This window comes from Prorops nasuta, unplaced genomic scaffold (genome assembly GCF_024137725.1).
Source record: "Prorops nasuta isolate Cenicafe-Biocafe unplaced genomic scaffold, Cenicafe_Pnas_1.2 PNAS00006, whole genome shotgun sequence".
NCBI classification, from domain to species: domain Eukaryota; kingdom Metazoa; phylum Arthropoda; class Insecta; order Hymenoptera; family Bethylidae; genus Prorops; species Prorops nasuta.
This window is the reverse complement of record NW_027116803.1, coordinates 6,795,076-6,818,557: the sequence shown is the minus strand read 5'-3', so window position 1 is coordinate 6,818,557 and position 23,482 is coordinate 6,795,076. Positions and strand designations below refer to the sequence as shown.

The 23,482-nt window shown below is 38.3% G+C and overlaps 1 protein-coding gene across 2 annotated transcripts in view; it reads left to right on the top strand.

Annotated features, from left to right (window-relative positions):
- Positions 1–2,915: 2,915 nt before the first annotated feature.
- bnl (branchless) overlaps positions 2,916–23,482 on the top strand; it is a 53,559-nt gene continuing 32,992 nt past the window's right edge. For both annotated transcript variants that reach the window (XM_066728415.1, XM_066728416.1), the window contains exon 1: positions 2,916–4,308. In XM_066728415.1, coding sequence (XP_066584512.1) covers positions 3,681–4,308 — 628 coding nt within the window. In that variant the 5' untranslated portion in view covers positions 2,916–3,680. The remainder of the gene's footprint in view (positions 4,309–23,482) is intronic.

Sequence of the window (23,482 nt, the reverse complement as noted above, 5' to 3'; positions counted from 1 at the left end):
AATTAACCTTTTCCAGACAGTTATTTTATCCGTATTTCTAGTTAGAAAAAATCTTGACGAAGCTCTGGTTTCTGTTGTCAGGTGGAGGATGCGCAATAGCTTTAAAGCCGGAGTCAGGCAGGATCGAATGGAGAAGAATGAGAAGACGAGGAAAAGCGGAATAAACGATCATTATGGTCGATCGGATCGTTGAGCGTTCAAGCAACACTTGATCCAGAAACGGAGACATAAAGAGAAAGAGAGAGCGTGAGAAGGGGGGGGGGGGAGAGAGAGAGAGAGAGAGAGAGAGACATGAAGGAGATTAAAGAAAGAAGAGAAAGAAACGAGCCCGGTTGGGCAAGAAGAAGAAGAAGAAAAAGAGTAACAACAGTGTACAGCATCAACGAGGAACGAGGATCCGGAGAAAACCTCCGAGAAGTATCTCGCAGCGCGTGCAACAATCCACCCGAAGCAATTTATCTTCGCAGGTGTCCGCGCGTGTCCTTCATTGCTGCCGCAACGTCGGTCCTTTCCGGCGAACATCTGAGCTTTGACTTCATCTTCCCGGTAGCTGTGACTTTTTCCTCCTAAATCAATCCATACGAAAAAGGCCTTTCCTGCTAGGAAGGGGACGAATATCCGTGAAGGAAACGGAGAATCGAGAAAGGGTTAAATGATCGAGTCAAAGGGGAATCGATTATTGAGATTTGTGGTTGGAATGTAATTATCTACATTCGTCGTGCGTTGTGCAGTTGAATAGTGCAGTGAGTGTTATACATGAAAGAATATGTTAGGTGTGGATTATAAGGTTAGTGGAGAAACGATTAAATTTTGTGAGAAACGAAAGGAAACGAAGAGTGGAGAAAAGGGTAAAAGGAGTCAAAAAAGAATCAACTATAGAGATTTATGGACTGAGTATAATTACCCTAATTTGTCGCGTGTTTTGGTGTTAAATATTGCAGGAAGTGTTGCACGGTAGGATACGATAGCTGATGTAATTCAGATTACTCGTGTTTTGCAGTGTTAATTAGTACTAAAGGGAATTCTCTCGATATAATTAGGATAGGGACGAGAACTTTAACACGAATAGAATTAGTTAAATAGAGTATCGTGGCAGTAGAGCAACTACGCAGATTCGTCAAGTTTTATAAACTTCGGTACAGTGGAGGAAGTGTTACACGATAGGATACGAGTATGTAAATTCCTAATAGAACAACTATCCAAATTCGTCACGCGTTCAGGTGTTAAATAGTGATAAAGAATTGAGTATAAAGCATTCGATCATTACAAATTGTATAAGAACGTGATTCTGATAAAATAATAAAAAAACGTTACTTAGTAGTTCACGTTATTCTGTATCAGTGAGTCAGTAGAATGATCTAAATTCGTCACAGATGGTTTGGTATAAAATGTTAATAAACAAAGTGACTCGAATGGTTCGACCTATATGAACCATAAAATTATTGAATCTCGATAGCGGAAGAGGAGGTGTTACCAGATAATTCTGTACTGCTAAATCAATAAAATGATCCATATTGATCACGTTTATCACTGTCAAAAACAATCTCCAGGGAACTCTGTGCAAGAGCCCTTGTAATTGTGCAAGATCAATTGGTAAAAAGTGCAAGTGTGATAAACTTAAGGATATTACAGAATACAGGTGAACCAAGGCAGTATCGGTACAAGAGTCCTCGTAACTGTACAAGATAAATTAAAAAAAAGTGCAAGAGACAGACTTAAGGATATTGGGTTACAGGTAGGTCGACGCAGTATCGGTGAAAGAGTCCTCTTCATTGTACAAGATCAATTGATAAAAAGTGCAAGTGACGACTTAAGGATATTGGGAACAGATAGGCCGAGGCAGTATCGGTGCAAGAGCCCTCCTAATTATTGTACAAGATCAATTAAAAAAAAAATGCGAATGACATACTTAAGGATATTGGGTTACAGTTAGGCCGAGGCAGCATCGGTGCAAGAATCCTCGTAATTATACAAGATCAATTAGAGTAAAAAGTGCGAGTGACAGACTTAAGGATATTGGGATACAGGTAGGGGCTGAGGCAGTAGAGCAAGTCGATGGACGTAAGCTGATGTTGGTTTCACTCTCGGCTGCTGTCGATTGTCGCGACCGTCTGCTCTATTCTACTGTGCGGCTCGGTTTGCTCTGCTGTGCGACAATACGATACGATAGGAGACGACGAGAGGAGACGAGAGGAGGCGAGACGAGACGAGACGAGACGAGAGCGAGCCGGCCGAGGAGGAGCGTGCCCGAGCCCCCAAGCCTCCGAGGCCCGAGCCCGAACCGAGCAACAGACAACTGAGAGAACAGAACCGCGGCACTCGTTCAGTAGTTTCTCGGACGCCGCACCGGCATCATCCGACGACCCCGCACGGATAACCCTCTATGTGTCTCTCTTTCCCTCTTTCTCTTTACCCTCTCTCTCTCTCTCTCTCTCTCTGTCTATTTGTCCGTGTCAGAATTAAGATTGAAAATCCTTGAATGAGAATTGAACAAAAAAAATTAACCCCCTTGAAACGATCCCATAATTTCCTTTCGACGATCCTCGTCGGAATGAGTGAAACACGCGGGACTTCCCCTGGATGAAGAGCGGGCGACCCTCGAGTTCTGTGAGTTTTCCCGAAAGAGAGAGGGGAGGAGGCGTGGATTATCGCGAAACGGGGTGATTTGGTGGAAAAGAGTGGTGAGATTGTGAATATCGAGTGCGATAGAATTTTTGGATGCGATTGTTCGAGGCTAGCTTGGAAGAAGTGTCTTGGATTTGAGGGACCATTGAGCAGGAGGACAAAGTGGAGGAGGAGGAGGAGGAGGAGGAGGAGGAGGGGGAGGAGAAAGAGGGGGTGAGGAGGTACAGCATAAAGAGAATGGGAGTAGGAGTAGGCAGCGGGCACCACCGAGCAGGCAAGCAGAACAGCAGAACCCGTTAAGGCGGTGCTGACATCGTGTCTCGGTGGAGGTTCTTGCGATTGATAGGATACGGAGGGGGATCGACTGATCACCGAGTAAACCGGTAGTAAAACTCACGACAAAACCGTTCCAAGCATCGATCTCTACTTGAAGATCCTTTCGACCGTACCGCGCGACTGATTAGCCGAGGATAACCTTCGTGGTTCGCAACCGGAGAGACATCTTTATCCCGAAGCCGGCAAACGCGTTCACCAACCTCGCCACCCTGAAGAGTCGAGTGTGTCAACGCGAGAGAAACGGTCCCTCGGCCCCGGGACTGGAATCCTTCGATTTGGGAAGGATCGAGGACTCGACGAGGGATCCAGGAACGATATAGGATCCTAAGACTGATCCGGGGCACATCGACCGATCCAAGCACGATCTAGGATCTAACGTCAGATCGAGGGAGGTAACGGCAACACGATGCAAGATCTGGGGTCGAAGGATCGGGGTACGATGGTGGATCGAACGATACTGCCTCCGCCGAATTTCGGGGAGTCGAGTGATCCAAGCGAGGAGAACGGATGCAACTAGATCCTCCGGAAGATCCGCGGGTCGAATGTCCTTGGGCCAAGCTCGACGAGGATCGAGGCCAGGAAGCAGGCAAAGAAAATTTTGGACGACGGGAAGAGGGTGAGGTTAAACGATGCTGTCGCATCCTGCGAGTGCTCGGTAATCGCGAGAGGGCTGCCAGAATTGGTAGGAGGGATCGAGAAGGAGTCTGGATGAGAGCGTCATGCCAGCTGAGATCGACACGGGCGGGCCAAGGGTGCTGCACTGTCATTACCGTGCCGACTGCCCGATACCGATCGTAACCTCCGCTTCCGCTTCCGAAAACCCTCTCCGTCAGCGGAAGAGTAGTGACGTCATCGGTGACGCATCAGAGTCGCGTGAAAACTCTAGTCAAGGAATTTTCGACGGTCTCGAGAGTTTTCCGAATTTTTCCGACGAGGATCCTCGATTGGACGGGAGCGACGCTCCAGCGGAGAGTCTCGGAGTGATCGGTGAACGCAACTGGAGGTGCAGGAGGAGCTCGGCGACCTTCAACGGTTACGGTAGTTGCGTGTACGCGAGGCTCGTAGTTCTCCTATTTTTGATTGTGTTTGGCCAGAGGGGATTGCTCGAGTTTCACCCGGTGAAATACGGTGGCGCGAAGATTTTCCTTATTGGAAGTGCGATCGGTGCGGCCAGGGCAGCCCCGGTCGATTCGAACGGTGACGGTAGTTTCAGGGCGGAGAGGTCGGCTAATCTCTCCCACATCAGCGGTGCTTCCCGGAAAATCCAGATGTATGTGAAGAATCGACACTTGCAGATCCTGCCGGATGGCACGGTCAATGGTTCCAACGACGACACTTCGGACTACAGTGAGTTACAATTTTTCAACCATTCTTGCGTATACTATATAAGTTATTTTATGTTTTGTGCAAGTGGTTATGCAAATAGGAACAATTTTGCGAACACGAGTTTACGTCGTTAACTTTTCGGAGTTTTAGAGTCAATGATAGTTTGGTGATACAATTTTTAAAAATAGATTCAAAATTAGGAGATGTATCTAATGGAAATTTATTAACAAATTTGTGTTTTTTTAAATACTAGTTTTGAAATTTTAATTCTAGTTTTATTCCTCTTTGCATAACTATGTACGTGTGTATTAAACCTCGTTCATTAGTGTTTGTTCCGATGACTAATTTTTTACACAACTTTTCTTCATTTCGTTGGATAATCTCCTATTTTTTCCTCTACTCAGGGACCCCCCTCGTGCCAGTGACCCTAATTCCAGAACTTTCTGGTCCAGATTGACCGTCCAGGAAGTTTTGCTCTACCGTATCGTGATTTCGAACGTTTAATAAGCAACGACACGAATTGTGCGACGTGAGTCACGACTAATTACGAGTGACAGGGATGAATAATTGGTCGGATTGTAAAGTTTGCTTCGACGATAACTCGTTCTTTCAACACTGCTCCACGGTATCTAATTTAATTAATTAACTCGTCATAATGAATTATGAAAATGAACTTTTTTATCGCCGGGTAAAATGAGTTTTAATTACACATCATTTTGTGTTTCTTTATTTTGTTCAGCAATACGAGATTAGCTCCATTGTGACGGAAGATTTTTTAGAGAATGAAAGGTTTTTCTCTTCGAGAACGATAATTTCGATCTAACGCTTAATTTTGTTGCTCGATCAGTACAAATTTAACACGTGGCTTTAGAATTAGACACGAGAGACCTTCTCACGGTTCCCTTTTGGTCCTTTGGGATTAAGAGACGAGGCAGAATTTCCACAGTTGATTTGGCACCGTAACTTCGATGAACGAATTTAACGGTGGAATAAGATCGACTGGGCCGAGTGAGAGGGCTGATCCAAGAATACGCCAACTAGAACACTGCGCGTTGACCTTTGCTTGTTCTTTAAATTTACGTGGCTATAGTTCGATGCCTACTCGCTTGCTAATCACCATTGATCTCTTTTTTAAGAACTCCCATCATAGATTCCCTCCAAAAATAAAGATTACGACTTTGTTGTGTTGGCCCAAAAGACAATCGAAAAAAGCAACAATCATCTCCAATTGTACATATACACAGATGTACATAACCAATTTAATCTGTTCATTCCGATTCGTGTAACAAATGGAAGTGAAACGTTCGATTTTACGCAGGAGTTGATTGGCGTGAAAATATTGCAGTTGGAAGGTAAACATGGGTCGAATAGAGAAATTGCACGTTGATAATTGAATCGAGGCTGCTTTTCGCTGGTGGGGACCATTTGATTTTCGCAATAAAATGAATAAATGTTTGCAAAATCCAATGTGTCATTCGCACATTTTTATCCGATTGCTTGAATTTAAGCGTTTATTTTTCGAGCAGATTTTCCCGTTATTCGAATATAGTGAAAGACTGTGGAACGAGGGGGAAAGTGGCCGAGGGGGATAGAATAAGAACATTTAGTTTGGCATTCTCGATAACGAGAATTCTGAAGCCGTTTATGCCTAATCTCACTTTTAGCCGACGGCGATTTCTTCTCTCGTATATACGACGAATTTAACGCTAATAGGTGTCATTTAACCCCACATGTATCCATGAATATGTATATATACACCAGAATACCACACACACGCGACACGTGACGACTGATCGAACTTGCCACGCGCTGCACGAAACTCTTCAAGTATACTAATCACTACCGTTTAAAGAAATTTGTTTCTCGTTCTGTTTCTTTTTTTTTTTTTTTTTGCTATGGGAGACATCTTTTTCATTGGATCTAACGAGCGTTTACGTCACAATACGGATGGGTTAAGGGTTGAAGTAAGGGGGAGGAAAAATGTTGGTCGAAAGATTCGTGAAATAAAGATCGAGGCAGAAGAGGTGTAAAAGAATGAAGGAGGTTAAAAATGGAGGCTGTTTAATTCGAACGTTATGATGATGAGGAAATCAAGCTAAAGGGTGAGATTGGACACAAGGATTTTGCAAGCGACAGATAAGAAAGAATTGCAGGAAGAGGACCAAGTGTGGATGAAAGAGAAGTGTACGTCGAAGAAGAAGTTGAAGAAGTGTACAAAGAAGACGAAGAAGTTGATGTAGTTTATGGCAGAAGAAGTGTATGAAGTAGAAGAGAGGAAAAGGTGTGCGAAGTGAAAGAAATAAATAAAGAAGACGAGGGAGAGACAGAAGTGGTGGTCGCTTTTCCGGCTTTAAAGTAAACGCCCAAAGATGAAGAGCGTCTCTCGGTAATAGCGTGACTGCTTTAATCTCTCTCCTTCCTACCTTCTCTCCGTCTCCGGGTAATTCAAGTTAAAGATTCCGTGCAACTCGAATGCCGGTATCGCGTACAGGATCAATCAAGAAGGAATTTAGCCTGTAGAATCTTGTTTCTAGTATCGTCCGTTCGCGCTCGATCGTCCATTGATGCCTTATTCGCTACTCTATCCTCGATAATATCGACATCGGAATCGCGTAAAAACATGCCAAAGCCCTTTTCTTCTTCACGACGCTCACAAACGGATCGATTAGTCGATTTATCGAGCTAACCTTACTCACTTCTAAAATTAAACTTCGTCTGTGCCGAAGAAGTATACAAGCATGGAGTAACATTTATGATGAATCGTTGTTAATTGTAACAATTAAATAAAACTTTTTAAGATTTCTTTGTCATTTTTGGTGTGAACGAAGCTTTATTCTATTCCCTTTCGAAAGTAATTTTTATTTTCACCGAAGAAACATTTTTGAACCTATGGATCAACTTTAAATGGAGCATTGTTATTATTTGTAATAATTAAACATTTTCCTTGTCAATGTTCTACGTGTGAACGAAGCTTTACGTAGTTCTTGCTTCTTTCGAATCGTTACCAAGCCACCTACAACGCATCGTGATGTTATTGAAATTGTTTGAATTTTCCTAAATATTTCTCGAGCTCCTCCACTGTGTGTTAAGGCCTTATTTCCTCCCCTCGAAAGAGATAACCTTCGTCCCCAGGTATAAATCCCTCTTAAACCACCAATTCCCAAAATGAATATATCGTGACAAATATTAGACATGTCGCGCCTTCTACGTTGGTAGCCGGGAAGTATCGGGTGAAGATTGAGGAATGTTGTTAATATGATTTCGTGAGAAACCAGTTATTTTTCCTGGACCGTGCCGATTGATGCTCGAATATCATTAAGATAAAAAAATATAAAGGGAAAGCCACAGTAACTGCCTCCACTACCAAATAGCTTCGCGTAAATACTCGACCATTAATTAAGACGAGAAAAGTAACGATCGCGTACATTCGACTAACGAGACCTTCAAAGGGAATCGTCAAACTCCCATTCGACACTTCACAAATTTCTATTCTAATTGTATATATGTATTTATTTTATTTCCTTTACGGGGTACTAAATTTTATTCTAATTAATTTCCTTATTTCTCAAATTTAACCAAACCTCTGGGACCATTTTAACGAACTAAATATTTTTTACCGTACACATTATTTATTCCTATAAATTACGTATTAAGAAATTCAGAATTTTTTTACCACTCTTAATTTTTCATTGCAAAATTTACTCTCGTGAAGATTAAAACGTTGCCAGGCAAGGTCCAAAGGGAAATTGAGTTTATGGGTGTTGAACTTTTCGCGTTATACTCTGACCATTGCATGCTTGGTCAAATTTCACGTTGGAGCAACATAATTATTTATGCGATCAGGGGTCAAAGCCGTACATTCTGTTCTCGTTCCGCGAGCAAGCTTCTTTATTTCCGAGCAAGGAGCCTCGAGAATTCTCAATGGGGGATTATTCGTTGAAAAATTTGATTTGCGACAGCCGAGTTTTCAGAACAATTCAGTAGCCTAACGTATGCAGAGATACACGTTAAACCAGCACGTGTAAAATTTGCAAAGATTTCTGTTCTTTATCGTGTCTCTCAAATTTTGAAATATTTACAATAAAATTAATCCATCTCTATATAGCGTATACCGGAACTTGGAACGTATTCCTAGATATTAAATTGGCCAAATTATTGATATTATTATTTAATTGATATTAAATTATTCAGGCCCTGATTTTGGGTGGAGATATAAGCATGAAGAAAAAAGACTGTTTGTCAGTGGGACGAATGATAGATTTACAGACAGATTCGCATGGCAATACTGGTACCGTTGAATATTCAAGGTCGCCTCTAGATATAGGCATAGTGTCTCTTCTGCTCTTCTCAAATATGTACGCGAAAAAAAATCGCAAATGAGAAAAAATCCAGTTCATACTTGCTCTATTTTTTTATTACCGAAGCCTAACAAAATCAACACAATCATCCTCACATTTTCAGAATATGATAATAAGGTTTTCAAATTTTCTACAATTGATTTCCTTCGATTCTAAATCTTTGCAATTTTTTTAATCATCGTACAAATTGTTTTATGCTAATACGAGCGGAATTGGGATTCCACGAATCAACGAGTCTATCTGGCATTTCATGATAAATGTATCGTCTGCCAACAGCCACGTGTGTTCGTACAAGGTATCTTTGGGATAAAGCATTGATGTTGGGATGGAAATTAGGTCAACAGTCGTGCAATTGGTCTCTGGACGATTCGAAGTATAAATATTATTCCACTAATTAGAATTTCTTGTAGAAATATAATTTTTTATACATTCTGATACTTGCACAGTAGAATATTAAACAAAATTATTAGTTTAAGGGGGGGGGGGGGGTAGAGGGGATGAAATTAGAGAAAAGAGAAAACTCAACAAACGTTTCCCCCGCGCAGTATGCAAATATGTTTGCATCTTGCGATCTTGAAACTCGTTCGATTTGCACGGAGGTAGTCTTACGTGGAGAATATATATATACTTTTTAAAGTTTCGAGATAAACGCGCTCTTTATTTTTCTCGTCGCGTCAGCAGCTTCCCTCGACTCTAATTATTAGCGACGTAACGATCTTAATGCAGTTTGCAATGCGTCCATCACTTTCTTCAAATCCTGATTTAAGCCTACAAGAAACGAAACCACACTATCGAAATAAATCTGTAAGAATTTTAAGCTGAAATTAAAATTTGCAAATTTCACAAGTAAATAAAATTTTTTAATTTCCATACAAATTATCATTTTAATAATTTAAGACCTCCCGTTGAAAGGAAAATCCTGATTTAAGGTTAAAATAAACAAACCAACACTGTTGAAGCAAATCTATAAGAATTTTAAGCTGAAATAAAAATTTGCAAATTTTATATGTATACATTCTTGCAAATTATTATCCAAACAAAAGTCAATGTTTTAAATTGCAAATAAAATTTTCGGAATTCGTCAAGAGAATACAAAGAGTTTAAGTGGCAGTTTGAAGAAAAATTGGATTTTAATATTATTTTTGCACATTGCATACTTGCTCCATTTGGAAAGAAATCAAAGCACCGGTTGAAATGTTGACTGGTGACGGTGCTGTAAAATGCAGTATGAAATATGAAATATGCAAATACGCGTGGATCCCGCGCGATCTCGGAGAGCTGGTTCGACGTACTGCAAGAAGGGAGTTTCGTCTGGAGAAACGCCTGTGGTTTTTTCCGAAGGCACCATTTCGGTCAGGTTCAACTGGTCGTTGACTGGCACGGGGCACTTTCTCACGTATCGCTTACGCATCCTCCTCTCCTCCTCGTTTATGATGTGGCTCATTCGCAACCACTAAAACAAAAATGCCCCAAGAGCAAAAAATCCCTACTGCATTCATTATAATTCACCAATAAACCTTATTTCGACCAAGTTCTATTACCAAAACCGTCCAACGCTTATTTCACTGTAACTTGAAACGAAACTTTCAATTTTCATTCTATAAGAACAATTTAACAGACTGCTGAAATTTTGACGATTATATCGATAAATTTGTAAAATATGCAAATTAGTTAAATTTTTTGTATAGTGTTTATTTAAAACGTCAATGTTGCTAAACACGAAAACTCTAGACAAGCCTTGCTCGAGATAAATATAAACTATAGAAAAGCATCTTTGCTTTATATTCAATAAATCCATATCAAAATTGGTGAATATTAAGTTTTAGCGAACACTGAATATTTTTAATTATATTTCAAGAAATTTTAATTATCAGAATTATCCCATTTATCTTACTCTAATCTCAAGTGAAAGCATCAATTTTAATTCAACAGCAACAAAAATAACAATTCAACGCCTCTCACAGGAACCTTTAGAATTATTCGAGCGATGAAACTGCAAAATATCCACAATTGTTCGATCATTTTTTTACCCCCTTCTATGATTCACCTTTAATATACGGATGTAGCTGAAAAACCATGCTCGAAACAGAGGACAAGTTAGAAACGTATTCCTGCTTTGAGCCGGTACATGAATATCGAAATTGGTGAATATTCAGTTTTTGGTGAACCGCAAGTTTTTTTTATTTTCCTGGTTTAAAGCTGGAAAGTTGGCACTTATCGTGAAACAGCTGCTGGTATGCAAATTCGAGGTGGATTTAACGGCTCACTCGACACAGTCATATCGGATAGAATAATGTTCCCACAGTAATTTCGTTCGAGTTGCCTACATTCGAGATATTTCAATTAATAAATTGGTCAGGACAGTAATAATCGCCGCTGAGATTCGATGCCTTGGAAAGTTTGAAACGTGCGAAGGTTGCATCCAGGTTTTTGTCTTTTGTCTCTACCACTGTATTCTTCGTTAGTCTTGTAGTTATTACTTGTTATATTACCTTTTTTTTCATCTATCTATATATTGGCCTTTAAAAGCTTGTAGTTGCTCCAGGCTTGCTCTTGTTCACCCCCCTCCCCCCCTTTTCGTTCCGCTGAGCAACAGCAGAGCAACCATGATTATTTATGTGTGTGCCGAAACCCTCGAGCAATTGTTGTTAGGGTCACTTTAGATTTATGCCACATTTCGTAACGGATTCCGAGCGCCAGGCGGGAATTATACCTTCTTTATTCGTTCACTATAAACGCTGCTGCGTGGATAAACGACGCATCGTAAGTCACCGTTAATCTAACACACTTCTTTTCGCCTCTAATATCAACTTCTCCGTCAATTTAACCCAACCTCGATACTCCAACACGCGTTTCGATTCTTAAATATTGCGCAACGAGCGACAAAAATTAAAAGTGTTGAACAACTGAATGTACAAAATTTCATTATTCGCTCCAATAATTTATACACACACACACACAAATGGGAAGAACGAGGAAGCAGGATAAAAATTGAAAGAACCGATTTATTAAAGAAAGGCGCGTGCCGGGAACGCAGGCTGTGTAAATTAACGACGTACATCTGTAGGAGATTCCGAGTATATACGTGGTATATCCGGATCCATTAGCTATTATCGAAATAATAAAGGGTGGTAAGAGAGCTCGAGTGATTTGGTCGTGTGGCCGAATTCGAGGTTCGTCAGTGTGTGTGTATCATTGGCTGTACACACTCACGCACACAGCTGCACGAATCAAATCTCTATCTTCTTGATTGATATAGGAGCAGCACAAACGATCTCATTTATTTATTGTCTCCGAGTTTCTTTCGACGCCGCCAATCTCAATCGTCCGAAACCGTTTCTGATACCCGGACCCTTCTCCCTGCGTGGTCCATTAATTTCCCATGACGCGTCCCATCCGTTACACGTGACTTATCGATACCTGAAAGCTCGCGCATCGACCGAGCCCAAGCTCCTTTTCACTTTTGACACACGGCTGCCATTGCTCGGCGTGAATTAAGCAAATCTCTCCACACGTTAATGAGCCAACCGTTTCGTCTCATTTATCGACTCCGCGCCAATGCGTCTCCTCAATCACGTTTTATATTAAACTATTATATATCATACAATCCACACGCCTTTCAATTTTTCGCCTCGAATCAATTTCGCTGACAGACAGGCGAATTTGCCACTGTCTCTCTGCTCTGTCATAATATTGAGAAAAATTGATTTCTCGAGAAATAAGAGTGGATCTTTGAAGTATGATAAATATAAAATTGAATTTGATGAATTTTGTTGTTATTCTTATAGTTTGTAGATGATTATATATGTTTTTATTTTTCTGGAGAATGCACTAGTATAATGTAAAATGCTCGTATTCACACGTATAAATTTAAACGTTGATTGGTCGTGGCTTCCTTGATCGTTGACGTTATTTTGCATATGTATTCGGGGTGACGTGTACTAATTGTATACATTAGTAAAGATTGCTGATAGTGATTATAGCCATTACGTTAATTATATGTGAAGATTTATCGTACGTAGAAGGTTGGAAGAAAAATTTTGATCGATTGTATAATTAGACGTGTGACAGTATTAGAGAGTATTGATGAGAGGATTAAATCTCGTAAATAGAATATCGAAATTATTGGAATTATCGAGGGGAGGGGCTGGTTTACGCGTGGGCTCGCGTGTCGCTTGCCGTTTAACCTTTCATTTCAAGCCGATGCATACTGACAGCTTTAACTTACTTTAGGCGTTTAACAGTAATCGAATATTCAAATTGACAGCGCAGCATCTTATAATTTCTCTTATATACAGTTTGTCCTCTACAACTTTCTTTCCAACGATTTTATCATGAATATAGTAGTATATGTATATGATTTTTATATATAGAGGAAACTGCCGTACTTTGACCACACCTCGATGAAAAACGAAATTAATTTTCTTCTTTCTTCAAATAATATTATTTATCAACTATAAAAAATATTCTTTTATTTAATCAAATACTTGAAATTCCAATAGATCATATTTTTAGAATTTTGCATCGTTATTTGTACTGAAATGAATAAAAGAAGGTAAATTCTGAACTTTGATTTCAATAAATTCTAGTCAATCAGTGTAGTTAACTTTTTTATTCTTTTAAATCGCATCGCTCCGAGTGGATAATTCGATATTCCTATATTAGTTTGCTTTACAGTATTTTCCACTTCGGTTTATGTCGTTTTATTAAAAATAGAATTGACGCAATTGAGTATATAGCTTACATGTATATAGTATAGTTTTCAACGCTCGGTGAGCACAGTTTGTTAAACATGGGTGGAAATTTATAAATCTATGAGGGTTTTTTTTACGAGGCACATGCGGATCGAAACTGGATAAAGTTTAAGCAGAGGCGGATACCTTGGTTAACGACGAGGATTGCAATGATTCCAATTGGTATTGTGCCACGTTCCTACGCCACGAAGACACTTGGCTACGTTATCTAATGTTAATGCTCGCAAGAATCGACCTTCCACACGATCTTTTGCTGCTGTATCTTACTTACAACTCGCTTAGTTAACCAACATTTAACGCACCGAGTAATTTCATTGCGGAAACGCGTTCAATGACGATTTCCTTCATTAAATCTGATCTTTACGATTTTCCGATGTACCTTTCACGATACGCTCCAACAGTTTTTTTCTTTCTTTGTATATATAGTGTATATGAATATATTTATTTGCACTTTTCAGTCATTGGATTCGCTCGTGAAAATTTGCAGAGGATTTTTTTTTATTAAGAGACAGAGGGGGGGGGGGGGGTGGGGATCTTTTCCCAAAGATTCTCGTTCCAACCGGTATTGCATGGATTTTTGTAATATTTTATGTCTTTTTTTTCTTGCTCTGTCTTTCTCTTTTTTGCAAATGCCAAATTGCTGGAAGATTTCAGTGGCATAAGATATCCAGGCCACGCTTATCAGTGGCAAAAAGTCTCGCACGCCAGTCGAGTCACGTAGGCCATTTTGCAGCATCCTTGTCTAGCTATTATACCGACACGGGCCTCTACCCGAATCCCATGACTCTCTCCTCTGCCAATCATGTATATTGCAAAATATGTCATTCCACATGCGAATCTCAAACTGAATTTTTGTCGTAGCAATTTTTTTCAAAGCATCTTCTGTATTATATTAATGGTTTCAAAAGTGTTCTATTTATTACTAAAAAGTTCAACACTTCTTTTGTAATATTTGTTAATTCGTAAAAAGTATTATAATTTGCCATGAAATTTTTTATTATATTTCATCGATTTTTGCTTTTTCGTCATATTGAATAAAGCAGCAATCGACTTTTTGTATCACGTGCCGTTCCATAAACCAAATGGTTATATTTACTGTATAGTCTTTAGGGAGAGAATCTTTATTGAGATGTTTTATCAAATTCTTTCCTCTGATCTCCTTCTCGTGCCCGTTTTGGCGCCTAAAATATTATGGTCAGGTTAGGCAGCATTTTATACTGGTGTGGTCTATTCACCACCCGCTGGCACCGACTTGTCTATTCGTACTTCGTGCCATCCTTTTTTATCCTCCCTTTTCGGATAATAGTTTATTTGCGCCAAGCACAATAGAGTTCTGTCGACACGAGCTTCTTGGAAAACAAAACCAGACGATAACATCAACAAGGATTAATCATTAATGCCACTGCATGGTCGCCATTGTTTCCCACGATGCTCTAATAAAAAAGGAGCTGTGGGAATTTTTAGTAGCAAAATAAAATATTTTCTCCTCTCTATTTATTTTAATGCTTATTTCGTAGAATATTGTAAAGTGTGGTATTTTACAAACCATAAGGTTTTTAAGAAATATATTCATATATTAACGAATTTATTGAAAACTCTCTTAGCATCTATATACCATGCCTCTCCCCAGTATCAATCCAATTTACATTGTTTCGTTTTCTTTTGATTTTCACGTGGGCGAGAAGACTTATAGGAATTAGGCTAAAGCTTGGCAAAATGCCTGAGATGAGAAAAGCTTTTCACGCGTCTACTTTGTAATAAACAGATATATACACGTGTAAACTATCTGACGAAAGGCTCGCGTCTGTTTCTAACAAATTCACTATTTTGTGTTCTTTGTACCTTGTCTAAAGTAACGGTAATAACATTCTTACAATATAGGATTTTAAAAATTATAGTGCAGTGTGAAGTACGAGAAAAAAATTCTTTTACAGCTTCATTGAAAATTTAACATATCTTTCTTGTCAAATCCTTGGAAGGTGATAATTTTTGATGATTTAGTTTCGATTAATCACTGAATTTAGATGGGAGACGTTCCAGTGTCGCTAATTTGCAAAAAATTAAGCCTATTCCTTGACGAATCATCGTAGACTCAGGCAAAATTTACGTCATATTAATACCACGTGAATTCGTCTCTAATCGCTTGGCAGGAATACGTTCTTCTTCGATTCCCAGAATTATGGGAAACGAAACACTTTCAACATGAATATATCACTAATAGACCTGGGACTTTTTTCAATAATTTAATTAACATATAAATGTTAAAACATATTACAAATCGTCTAAATAGCAATAAGACGAAACTACTGGTTAGATTTCACTATAATTTTTTAATAAAGAAATAATATTAAAGTGTACAGTGTGAGATTGAACCAACAAATTAATTCCGGAACAAAATAAGACTTGAATATTCTGCGGAAAAAAATACTAAAAGCGAATTAGTCGAAAAGTGTCCCAGCGCTTGAATCATTATACGAAATTGTAAAAAATGTAAAGAATCCTCAGGATCCACGGTGAAAGAGTTAATTGGGTTGCGAGAAATCATTAGGGAACATAAACAAGAGAGGAGTTACGATGATTTCGCGAGAGAGAAATCTTTCTTTTAACGAAGCCTCAATTGCTTTGGCTGGTATCACTGAAAAACGTGGACAAACATGGAGAAAAGGTCGAGTTACGCTTGTCGGCTTGTTATCTATCATTATTTCATTACGTCCTCTGTCAGTTTATTACACACTTAATTTGATTTAACGGTTTTGTCAACATTTCATTCAATTAGGCCCACTTCGCTTCTTCGTTAGTGTTTTGCCTTTAATTGTAATCCTATTCGACATAAGCAAACAACAGTATTAACTAGCAAAAAACATTTTATGAACTCCAATGGCTTTCTATGGTGGATGGGTGAAAATTGGCCGAGAGCATGGCGTGGGATTAGAGGCTAATGAAGTAAGAAAAAAGGGTTGCTGGAATAAAACGTACAACGATTATATTGACAGTCCGAAAGCAAGGTTAAAGAGAGAAAAACGAGGAGAAGCAATACTTAACGGACTTGTGCATTTCCTATGAAGATTACGATAAAGATATAGCCAGCAAAACGTTGAAGGAGCAAGCAGTAACAACGACAGAAGAAAATGTCGTAAAAGATAATTACCTTCCTTTAAGGGGGTTTTACAGCTTTCAGTTGGGCATTTACCTAATTCTTGTCTTTTACACTTAACCTGCACTTGCTAGAAGATATATCTCGAGATTCTTGTTTCTCCTCTACTTGTTCCTATATATACGTTTCACTGAATTTATAATTATAGTATATATATACGATAACTATATATAGACACGTGATCTATATTTATAAATAGAACGCTATATATATACACCGATTCGTTTATTATTATTAAGAAATTCTTATTTATTCAGCTTCTGGTCGATGCAATAAATAATTAATCCTAATGGATTCTTATTGGTTTCGGCAGGTCTTTGCAAAATCTCGCAATTAATTTTGGGAGATGGCTGCATGCAGACGCTCGATTTAATCCTTGTAAATCTTTCGAGACTTTTCGGATAAGCACGTCGCAGGCATCAAAAAAGCGTAATCCGCCTGTCCGTCGGCTTTAATCCGACAGTGAAATTACTTAACCGCTCGCTGGGTTACTTCCTGCAATCCTCTGGTTTTTTTCATTTGCTCCCTCCGGTATCTTAGCCCCCATATACGTGCCAACCAAAGTGCTCCTTTCGCGATAAATGCGATAAACCGAGCCCCAGATCGAGCGTTTCTCTTCTAGGCAGTTTTGACACTTTTTGCTTTCCCCAATACGTTCATCTTCTCTTATTTCACAGCAGGGATCGCTTAGGATCTCTCCCTGCGTTATTAAGCCTCCGATTTTTTCCCCCTACCTTTCCTGTTTTACAAGCCCTTGTATATATATATATATATATATATAACACTAGCGTCACAGCAACGTCAAAATATTTTACCAAATACTTCTTTTCCACTACGAACACTTGTGGTATAACAAAGATCAAATTAAACATAATTTCCTCCTGCATATTCGACATTCTACGTGCTTTCTTCTTACTATATATAGACTATGTATTTTTATACAAATTTATAATTTTTGTCAAATTTATTGCTTTAAATAAACTATAAAATTCTAACATATACGACTTATTTTTTAATTTAACTTGTACTCGGTTCGTGGAAATTTTATAAACAGTTTATGTTAATCAAGTTAATCGTACCAAATTAATTTCTATTAGATTTTGTTTACCTAAAGATCTACAATCTATTTACTAATTATTTTTGTATATGAAAATTATTTTAAGGAAATTGTATAGCCAAATTTTTGTAATACTATAGAAAGAAAATAAGGTAACGAAAAGTATATAGGTAGATGCTAATTTATTTGTGATAAGTTGGGAAAAACTATTTAAGAAACCGAGCGTACGACGCGTGTGAATTCAAGTGCACGTGCACGAGACACGCTGTCATCGCCATCTACATTCTACGCCATGCGGTAGGTAGATCATTCTTCTTGCGGTTCGTGCTTCTTGTGGAACACTTTATTCTTTCGCGGTCCACCGAGCCTACCATGAATGCCAGCGTCTTTCCTTATACGAGAATTACTGCTAAATAAAATTGTCATGTCCCCCCTTTCCTACGGCAAAAACCCTACGATTGACACGTATACGCTTGATTTTCAACTTCCAAGCATCTCCCAATACGCGTATATATATATATAAAATTCTTAAAAGCACTGATTCATTTTTCACTAAAATTTAATTTATTATTCTTTTCTCATTAGTATTTGAATATTAAAAGATAAATAATTAAATAATGTATTTATGAGGTTTTTAATTTTTCAACATTTTATTAATAAAAACTATTATCACTATTTTCAGATAATAATTTATGATATAAGAATTTGTATAGAGAATATTGTAATATATTCTACAAAAATGCTTATATTTGTCTTATATATAACTATAAAAAGAATGCAAGCTGCATAGACCGCTGAGAAACGTGAGGGATTGGTTTGTAATGATCGAAATAGGGAATTTGTCCGTGTCTTTCAACCGGAATAGATCAAAGGATCGCTCACGCGCCTTTAACACTATAATTAATGGCTATTCAATCATAGTAAGCGCGATTGATGTAATAATCGCTTCACTGCGTTTCTTCTGTTATCTCCGAGACCACTGCATACTCTCTGACATTAGTCAACTAATGCGTCGTCAATTACACTTAAGCGCGCTTGCCCCGAGATTTCTTCCACTCTTCATCTTTCGTGCTCTTATTATGGACTATTTTTTGCCTCCTGCTTCCCTTCCAACAATTTTCAACCTTCCCGCGCTATTCGATAAACTCGTGTCTTTTCTTACCACTCTGGAAAACATTTTCTCACACCTTGTATACAATTATGACAAAGAAACATGCCGATGAGTTACAGTTGAATTATTGTCACAAAAATTTTCAGCATTCGCGTGCTCACCAATAAACTCGTGTCTTTTCTTATTCCAGTCTGGAAAAAATATCTTCATTCTTTGTTCAATTATTCCAACGAATTGTGGTATTTTACGGTTGAATTATTGTTACAGAAAATGTTGACATTCGTGGTCCGACTAATAAAATTGTGTCTTTTCTTATTCAACTCTGAACAAATATCTTCATTCTTTGTACAATTATTCCAACGAATTATGGTATTTTACAGTTGAATTATTGTTACAAATAAAATTGTGTGTTTTCTTATTCATGTATGGAAAAAATATTTTCACAATTTGTACAATTATACCCCATCAAAATACAGCGCTTTACAGTTGAATTATTGAAAATGTGAAATTAGCAAAGTGAAAAATGTAAAGTTTGAAAAGAAATGGAAGCAGGAAAAATTGATAATGGTATAGGAAAAGGGCTAAATTTCATAAATTTGGTCGGTGTCTCTGATGAATCTAGTTTAGGCTGAGGAAATATGTTGTCAGGTTATGCAATACACCCGCTGAGACCCCCATTTGAGAGAGGTCGATCCACTACTAGCCAAGGCTCTACTGATCAGCTCAAAGGTTCTGCCCAAGACTCTCCCACCTTAATCCTTTATTGTTGAATGATCTATCGACTTAATCGGCTCATATCGAGGAATGATCGTCAAACGGATCTTCCGAACAAACAACTAACATGCTCGAGCATCCACAGACAGATAACGGTCGTATAAACCTTCAACCGTTGAGTAGTCGCGTGGCCTCATCACCTACTGCAAACTAAAATAAACTTAATCAATCATACTTTAATAAATATAGACACAAGTTTTCTTCGGAAGCTTTCTTGTGAACTTAACCTCTCAAAAAGAGATTATTTATAATTAGACTTTGAAAAATTAACCATTGTGGGTTTGATATAACTATTACAGTAATCGATTAAATTATTTTGAGACGAATAAACCATTCTCAAAGTAATATTTTTATTATTATAGACAAATAGTCCAGTTACCATCTAATTTAATTTTCTTTCAAGTATACTTTTCTTTCAATATAAATTTAAAAATCTTTCGGTTTTCCGCGAATAATATTCTGATGACATCGATTACGTTGTACGAAGCATAAACAAACACATATAAAGATAATGATCACGTCACCAAGAACAGGTTTGCATAAGAGATTTTTCAAGATTATACGTACTATCTTGAAAAAGAAAAGAAACTGCTATCTACTTATTCATTCACATGCAGATGCAAAATACTCTAATACTAATTTTCTCAAAAGGCAATTTTAAACTTAATAAAGAAATTGAACCAATTTCCATCAAGAAAATTAATCTACTTTATGCAAAGAATAACAAATTTAAAATTAATTATTCCTACCTCGTCAATACAAATTTGTATCACTCTTTAAAGATGTAAATGAAAGATAAGAATATAAGATGAATTTTTATTTAATTCTTTAACATTACATTAATATTATTATAATGAAGGGATATAATGTTCCAAGATTATTATTATTATTAATCGTAGGTTCCGAAGAGATTGCGAGAATCGAGAGAGTTCGAAGAATTTGTTTGATAAATGGTGGATTCTGTAGTGGTGTTGGATTGGATATTTGAATGTGGGATTGAAGAAGGTGGTAAAAGGAGGTGGGGAGGGAATGAGGAAAAGAGGGAAGCGGCTTAAGGGGAAATGCTGGAACGGTAAGGTCGCGCGCTAAGAATTCCCGCGGCGATTAAACGAGCTGGCTGGATGGGAAGCACCTATTTACGTCGATCTACGTGCTTCAAAGAGCGCGCTCCGGTCATTTGGGCCGCGGTAAAAAACCAAAGATCACCGACAACCAGCCACTACCTTAAGCCAACCCTCTACGCTTCTATATACTCTTCCTCTTTATTCTCCCCCTGCTTCGTCTCTTTTTATTTCATTCAACATTTTACTCCCCTTTTTGCTTGGCACACCATGCTTTTCTTCTTCTTCTTCTTCTTCTTCTTCTTCTTCCTACGCCCATGCATTTTATTCTCTATCAGATATCAGTACTCTCTCTCTCTCTCTCTCTATTTTCTTTCGACCTTTCTCCTTTCTTGCTCTTTTTTCATCTCATTTAACGTTTTACTTCCTGTTTTGCTTGGCCCACCACAGTTTTCTTCTCGATCTTCCTACGCCCATGCATTTCGTTCTACACATTCGATATCCGCACTCTCTCATACATCACACGCACACCCCCAATGCTTTTATCGACTATCGCCGATGATTAATTAAATTAAACCACGGCTACTTATTTTCCACATGCAACATTTCCTGAAGCATCATTAGCTTGTCGTGATACATAATTATTGAACTTACCCACGATACGATATTAATTATCTTCGCTAATGAGCCTTGATGAATTCTCTGTACTTCACGTATAAATTTCCGGGGAATTCCTCAATCTGGAACTGACAGACGCTGTATTCGTGAAGCATGCGTGCAGCTTTACCATATGTTTATCTTATATCATACGTATTATACTTATATATATATATATGATATTCGTATTTCAAATCGATATTTTAACTCTGGTTAATTCCCATCCTTCGATCTCCTTATGCATATGCATATATATACAGATATTATAATCCACAGTAATTAATTTGTCAAATTAAGTCTAATCTTCAGACTGGATCCAGACGCGAAATTGATCGATCGATTAATTCCGTCAGTATACGTGCTCGACTCATACGTTTAATCACGTTCATTCATGGTGCAATGAGATTAATAAGTTTTACGCAGTCCCCGTTAAACTTAATTAAAATTGTTAATACGCAGTGAAAGTAAAGTAAATAAAAGAACCGGGAGGGGGGATACGATGTTAACATAAATACCGCGTGTAATCTACAAATTTACAGACGTTTAGGTTTGACGTGCAGAGCCGATAGTCAGCTGGTTCTTTTAATCTTGTACCGGCTATTAAACAAAACAGGCGATAAAGCCAATCTAGTCTTCTTATCCGATGTAGTTTGCTCGGTGGCGAACTTTAAAAGTACAGCAAATTTTTTACAGCCAAATGATCGCACCGAGGAAATATTATCAAGCTAATACATAAAATGTGCCTTAAATATCTAAATGAAAAAGACGAAATCACTAGTGCAAGCAGCAAAAAACTTACCGAACGTAACAGGTTTCAACGGAATGCCGAATACTGACACAAGCTTCATCATCAACGTTAAACTCATTTCATTCAATGAATGTGCCTGAAAGCGTTCGTTACATGTATGCGAAGCATTTTCTGTAGGATTTTTAATAAAAATTTTAAATTCTTCAATCTCTAAAATAAATAAAATAAAATCTGCTAATTTTTAAAGTATAAAATTTCTTCAGGAGAAATAAAAAGTTGTATGTTAAATCTAGTACTCTTCTCTAGTACTTTATTATATAATAAATAGAATTAAGAGAGATTGATTAAAATTTTTCTTTTGAATTTACAATGATAACTTTAGAGAATAGAGCGAATTAGATCATCAAATTGAATTATAGAGAAAATTCTTGGCAAACGCTTCTTCGGTGTTCCTACTAGTCCCGTTGGTCCCGCTCGATCGCCTCTTCAGTCATCCACGGCTTTACGACAAGCAAAACATTACCACGCAATATTTACCATCGCGATTCGATCATTTTCTATAAACTCGAGTTTCCCTTTCACCCAATAAACGTTCATTCGCTCGTCCAAAAATTGCAAAAATCATCCACGCGTATAAAACTAACCAAATCAACCATAAAAATACAAAACTAAAAGCTTCGAAGATTCCCAATGATTTACGAAAAGAAAATCGATACAACAATGATAGAATTACGTAAACGCGCAGGAACGCGTAAGATTCAACGTTACGGATTCTATTCTAAGTTGACCTATAGAGAGAAAGCTTTCTTCCTCGCATTTAGACTCAACACCGAATCTCCGCTGGCCGTTTATCTACTCGAGCGCTTTACAATGTAAAGCCACGGGCAAATAAGCCAAAGTCACCGCGCGCGGTAAATATTTACCTCTGTGGCGTACATACGCGATCAAGCGAATAAATTTCACAGAAGCGTTCGAACGGCTTAAAATTACGTTTAGAATGTATCTGGAAGAATTTTGTGAAATTGAGGAGGAAAAAAGAAGATTTTGGGTGATTTTAGAAAATAATCGAAAGTAAACAATCGCTGATTAGTGTTTATCGAAGAGCGAGTGCGGCGTGGAGATAAAGAATAGTGGCGGAAATATTAATGTGGTGGGTCAAAGGTCGTGTCACGCGAGATTTTGAATTTGACCGGGGAATCCGTATGGGAGGAGCAGGGGGAGGGGAGGGGGGTTATTTAATTTATCTGACGGGTCAGGCGGTGACCCGAGAGGAGGCTCCCGATGTCAACGACTCGCATGTAGGAAATAAGATGACCTCTGCTCTGGACCGGTCTTTTCAGGAAATGGAAGGCAATTCGGTGTGACGCAACAGACGTCGGATAAAACCGGAAGATTTCGTTTCATTCGCTCCGGATTCTCTCCTTTACTCAGCTTTAATCTCTCTACGCGCGAAACTAGCTGTCTTCGACAACGTCCATCGCGAAGACTCTCTACGGGTAGAGTCGCATAACCCCTTCAAAT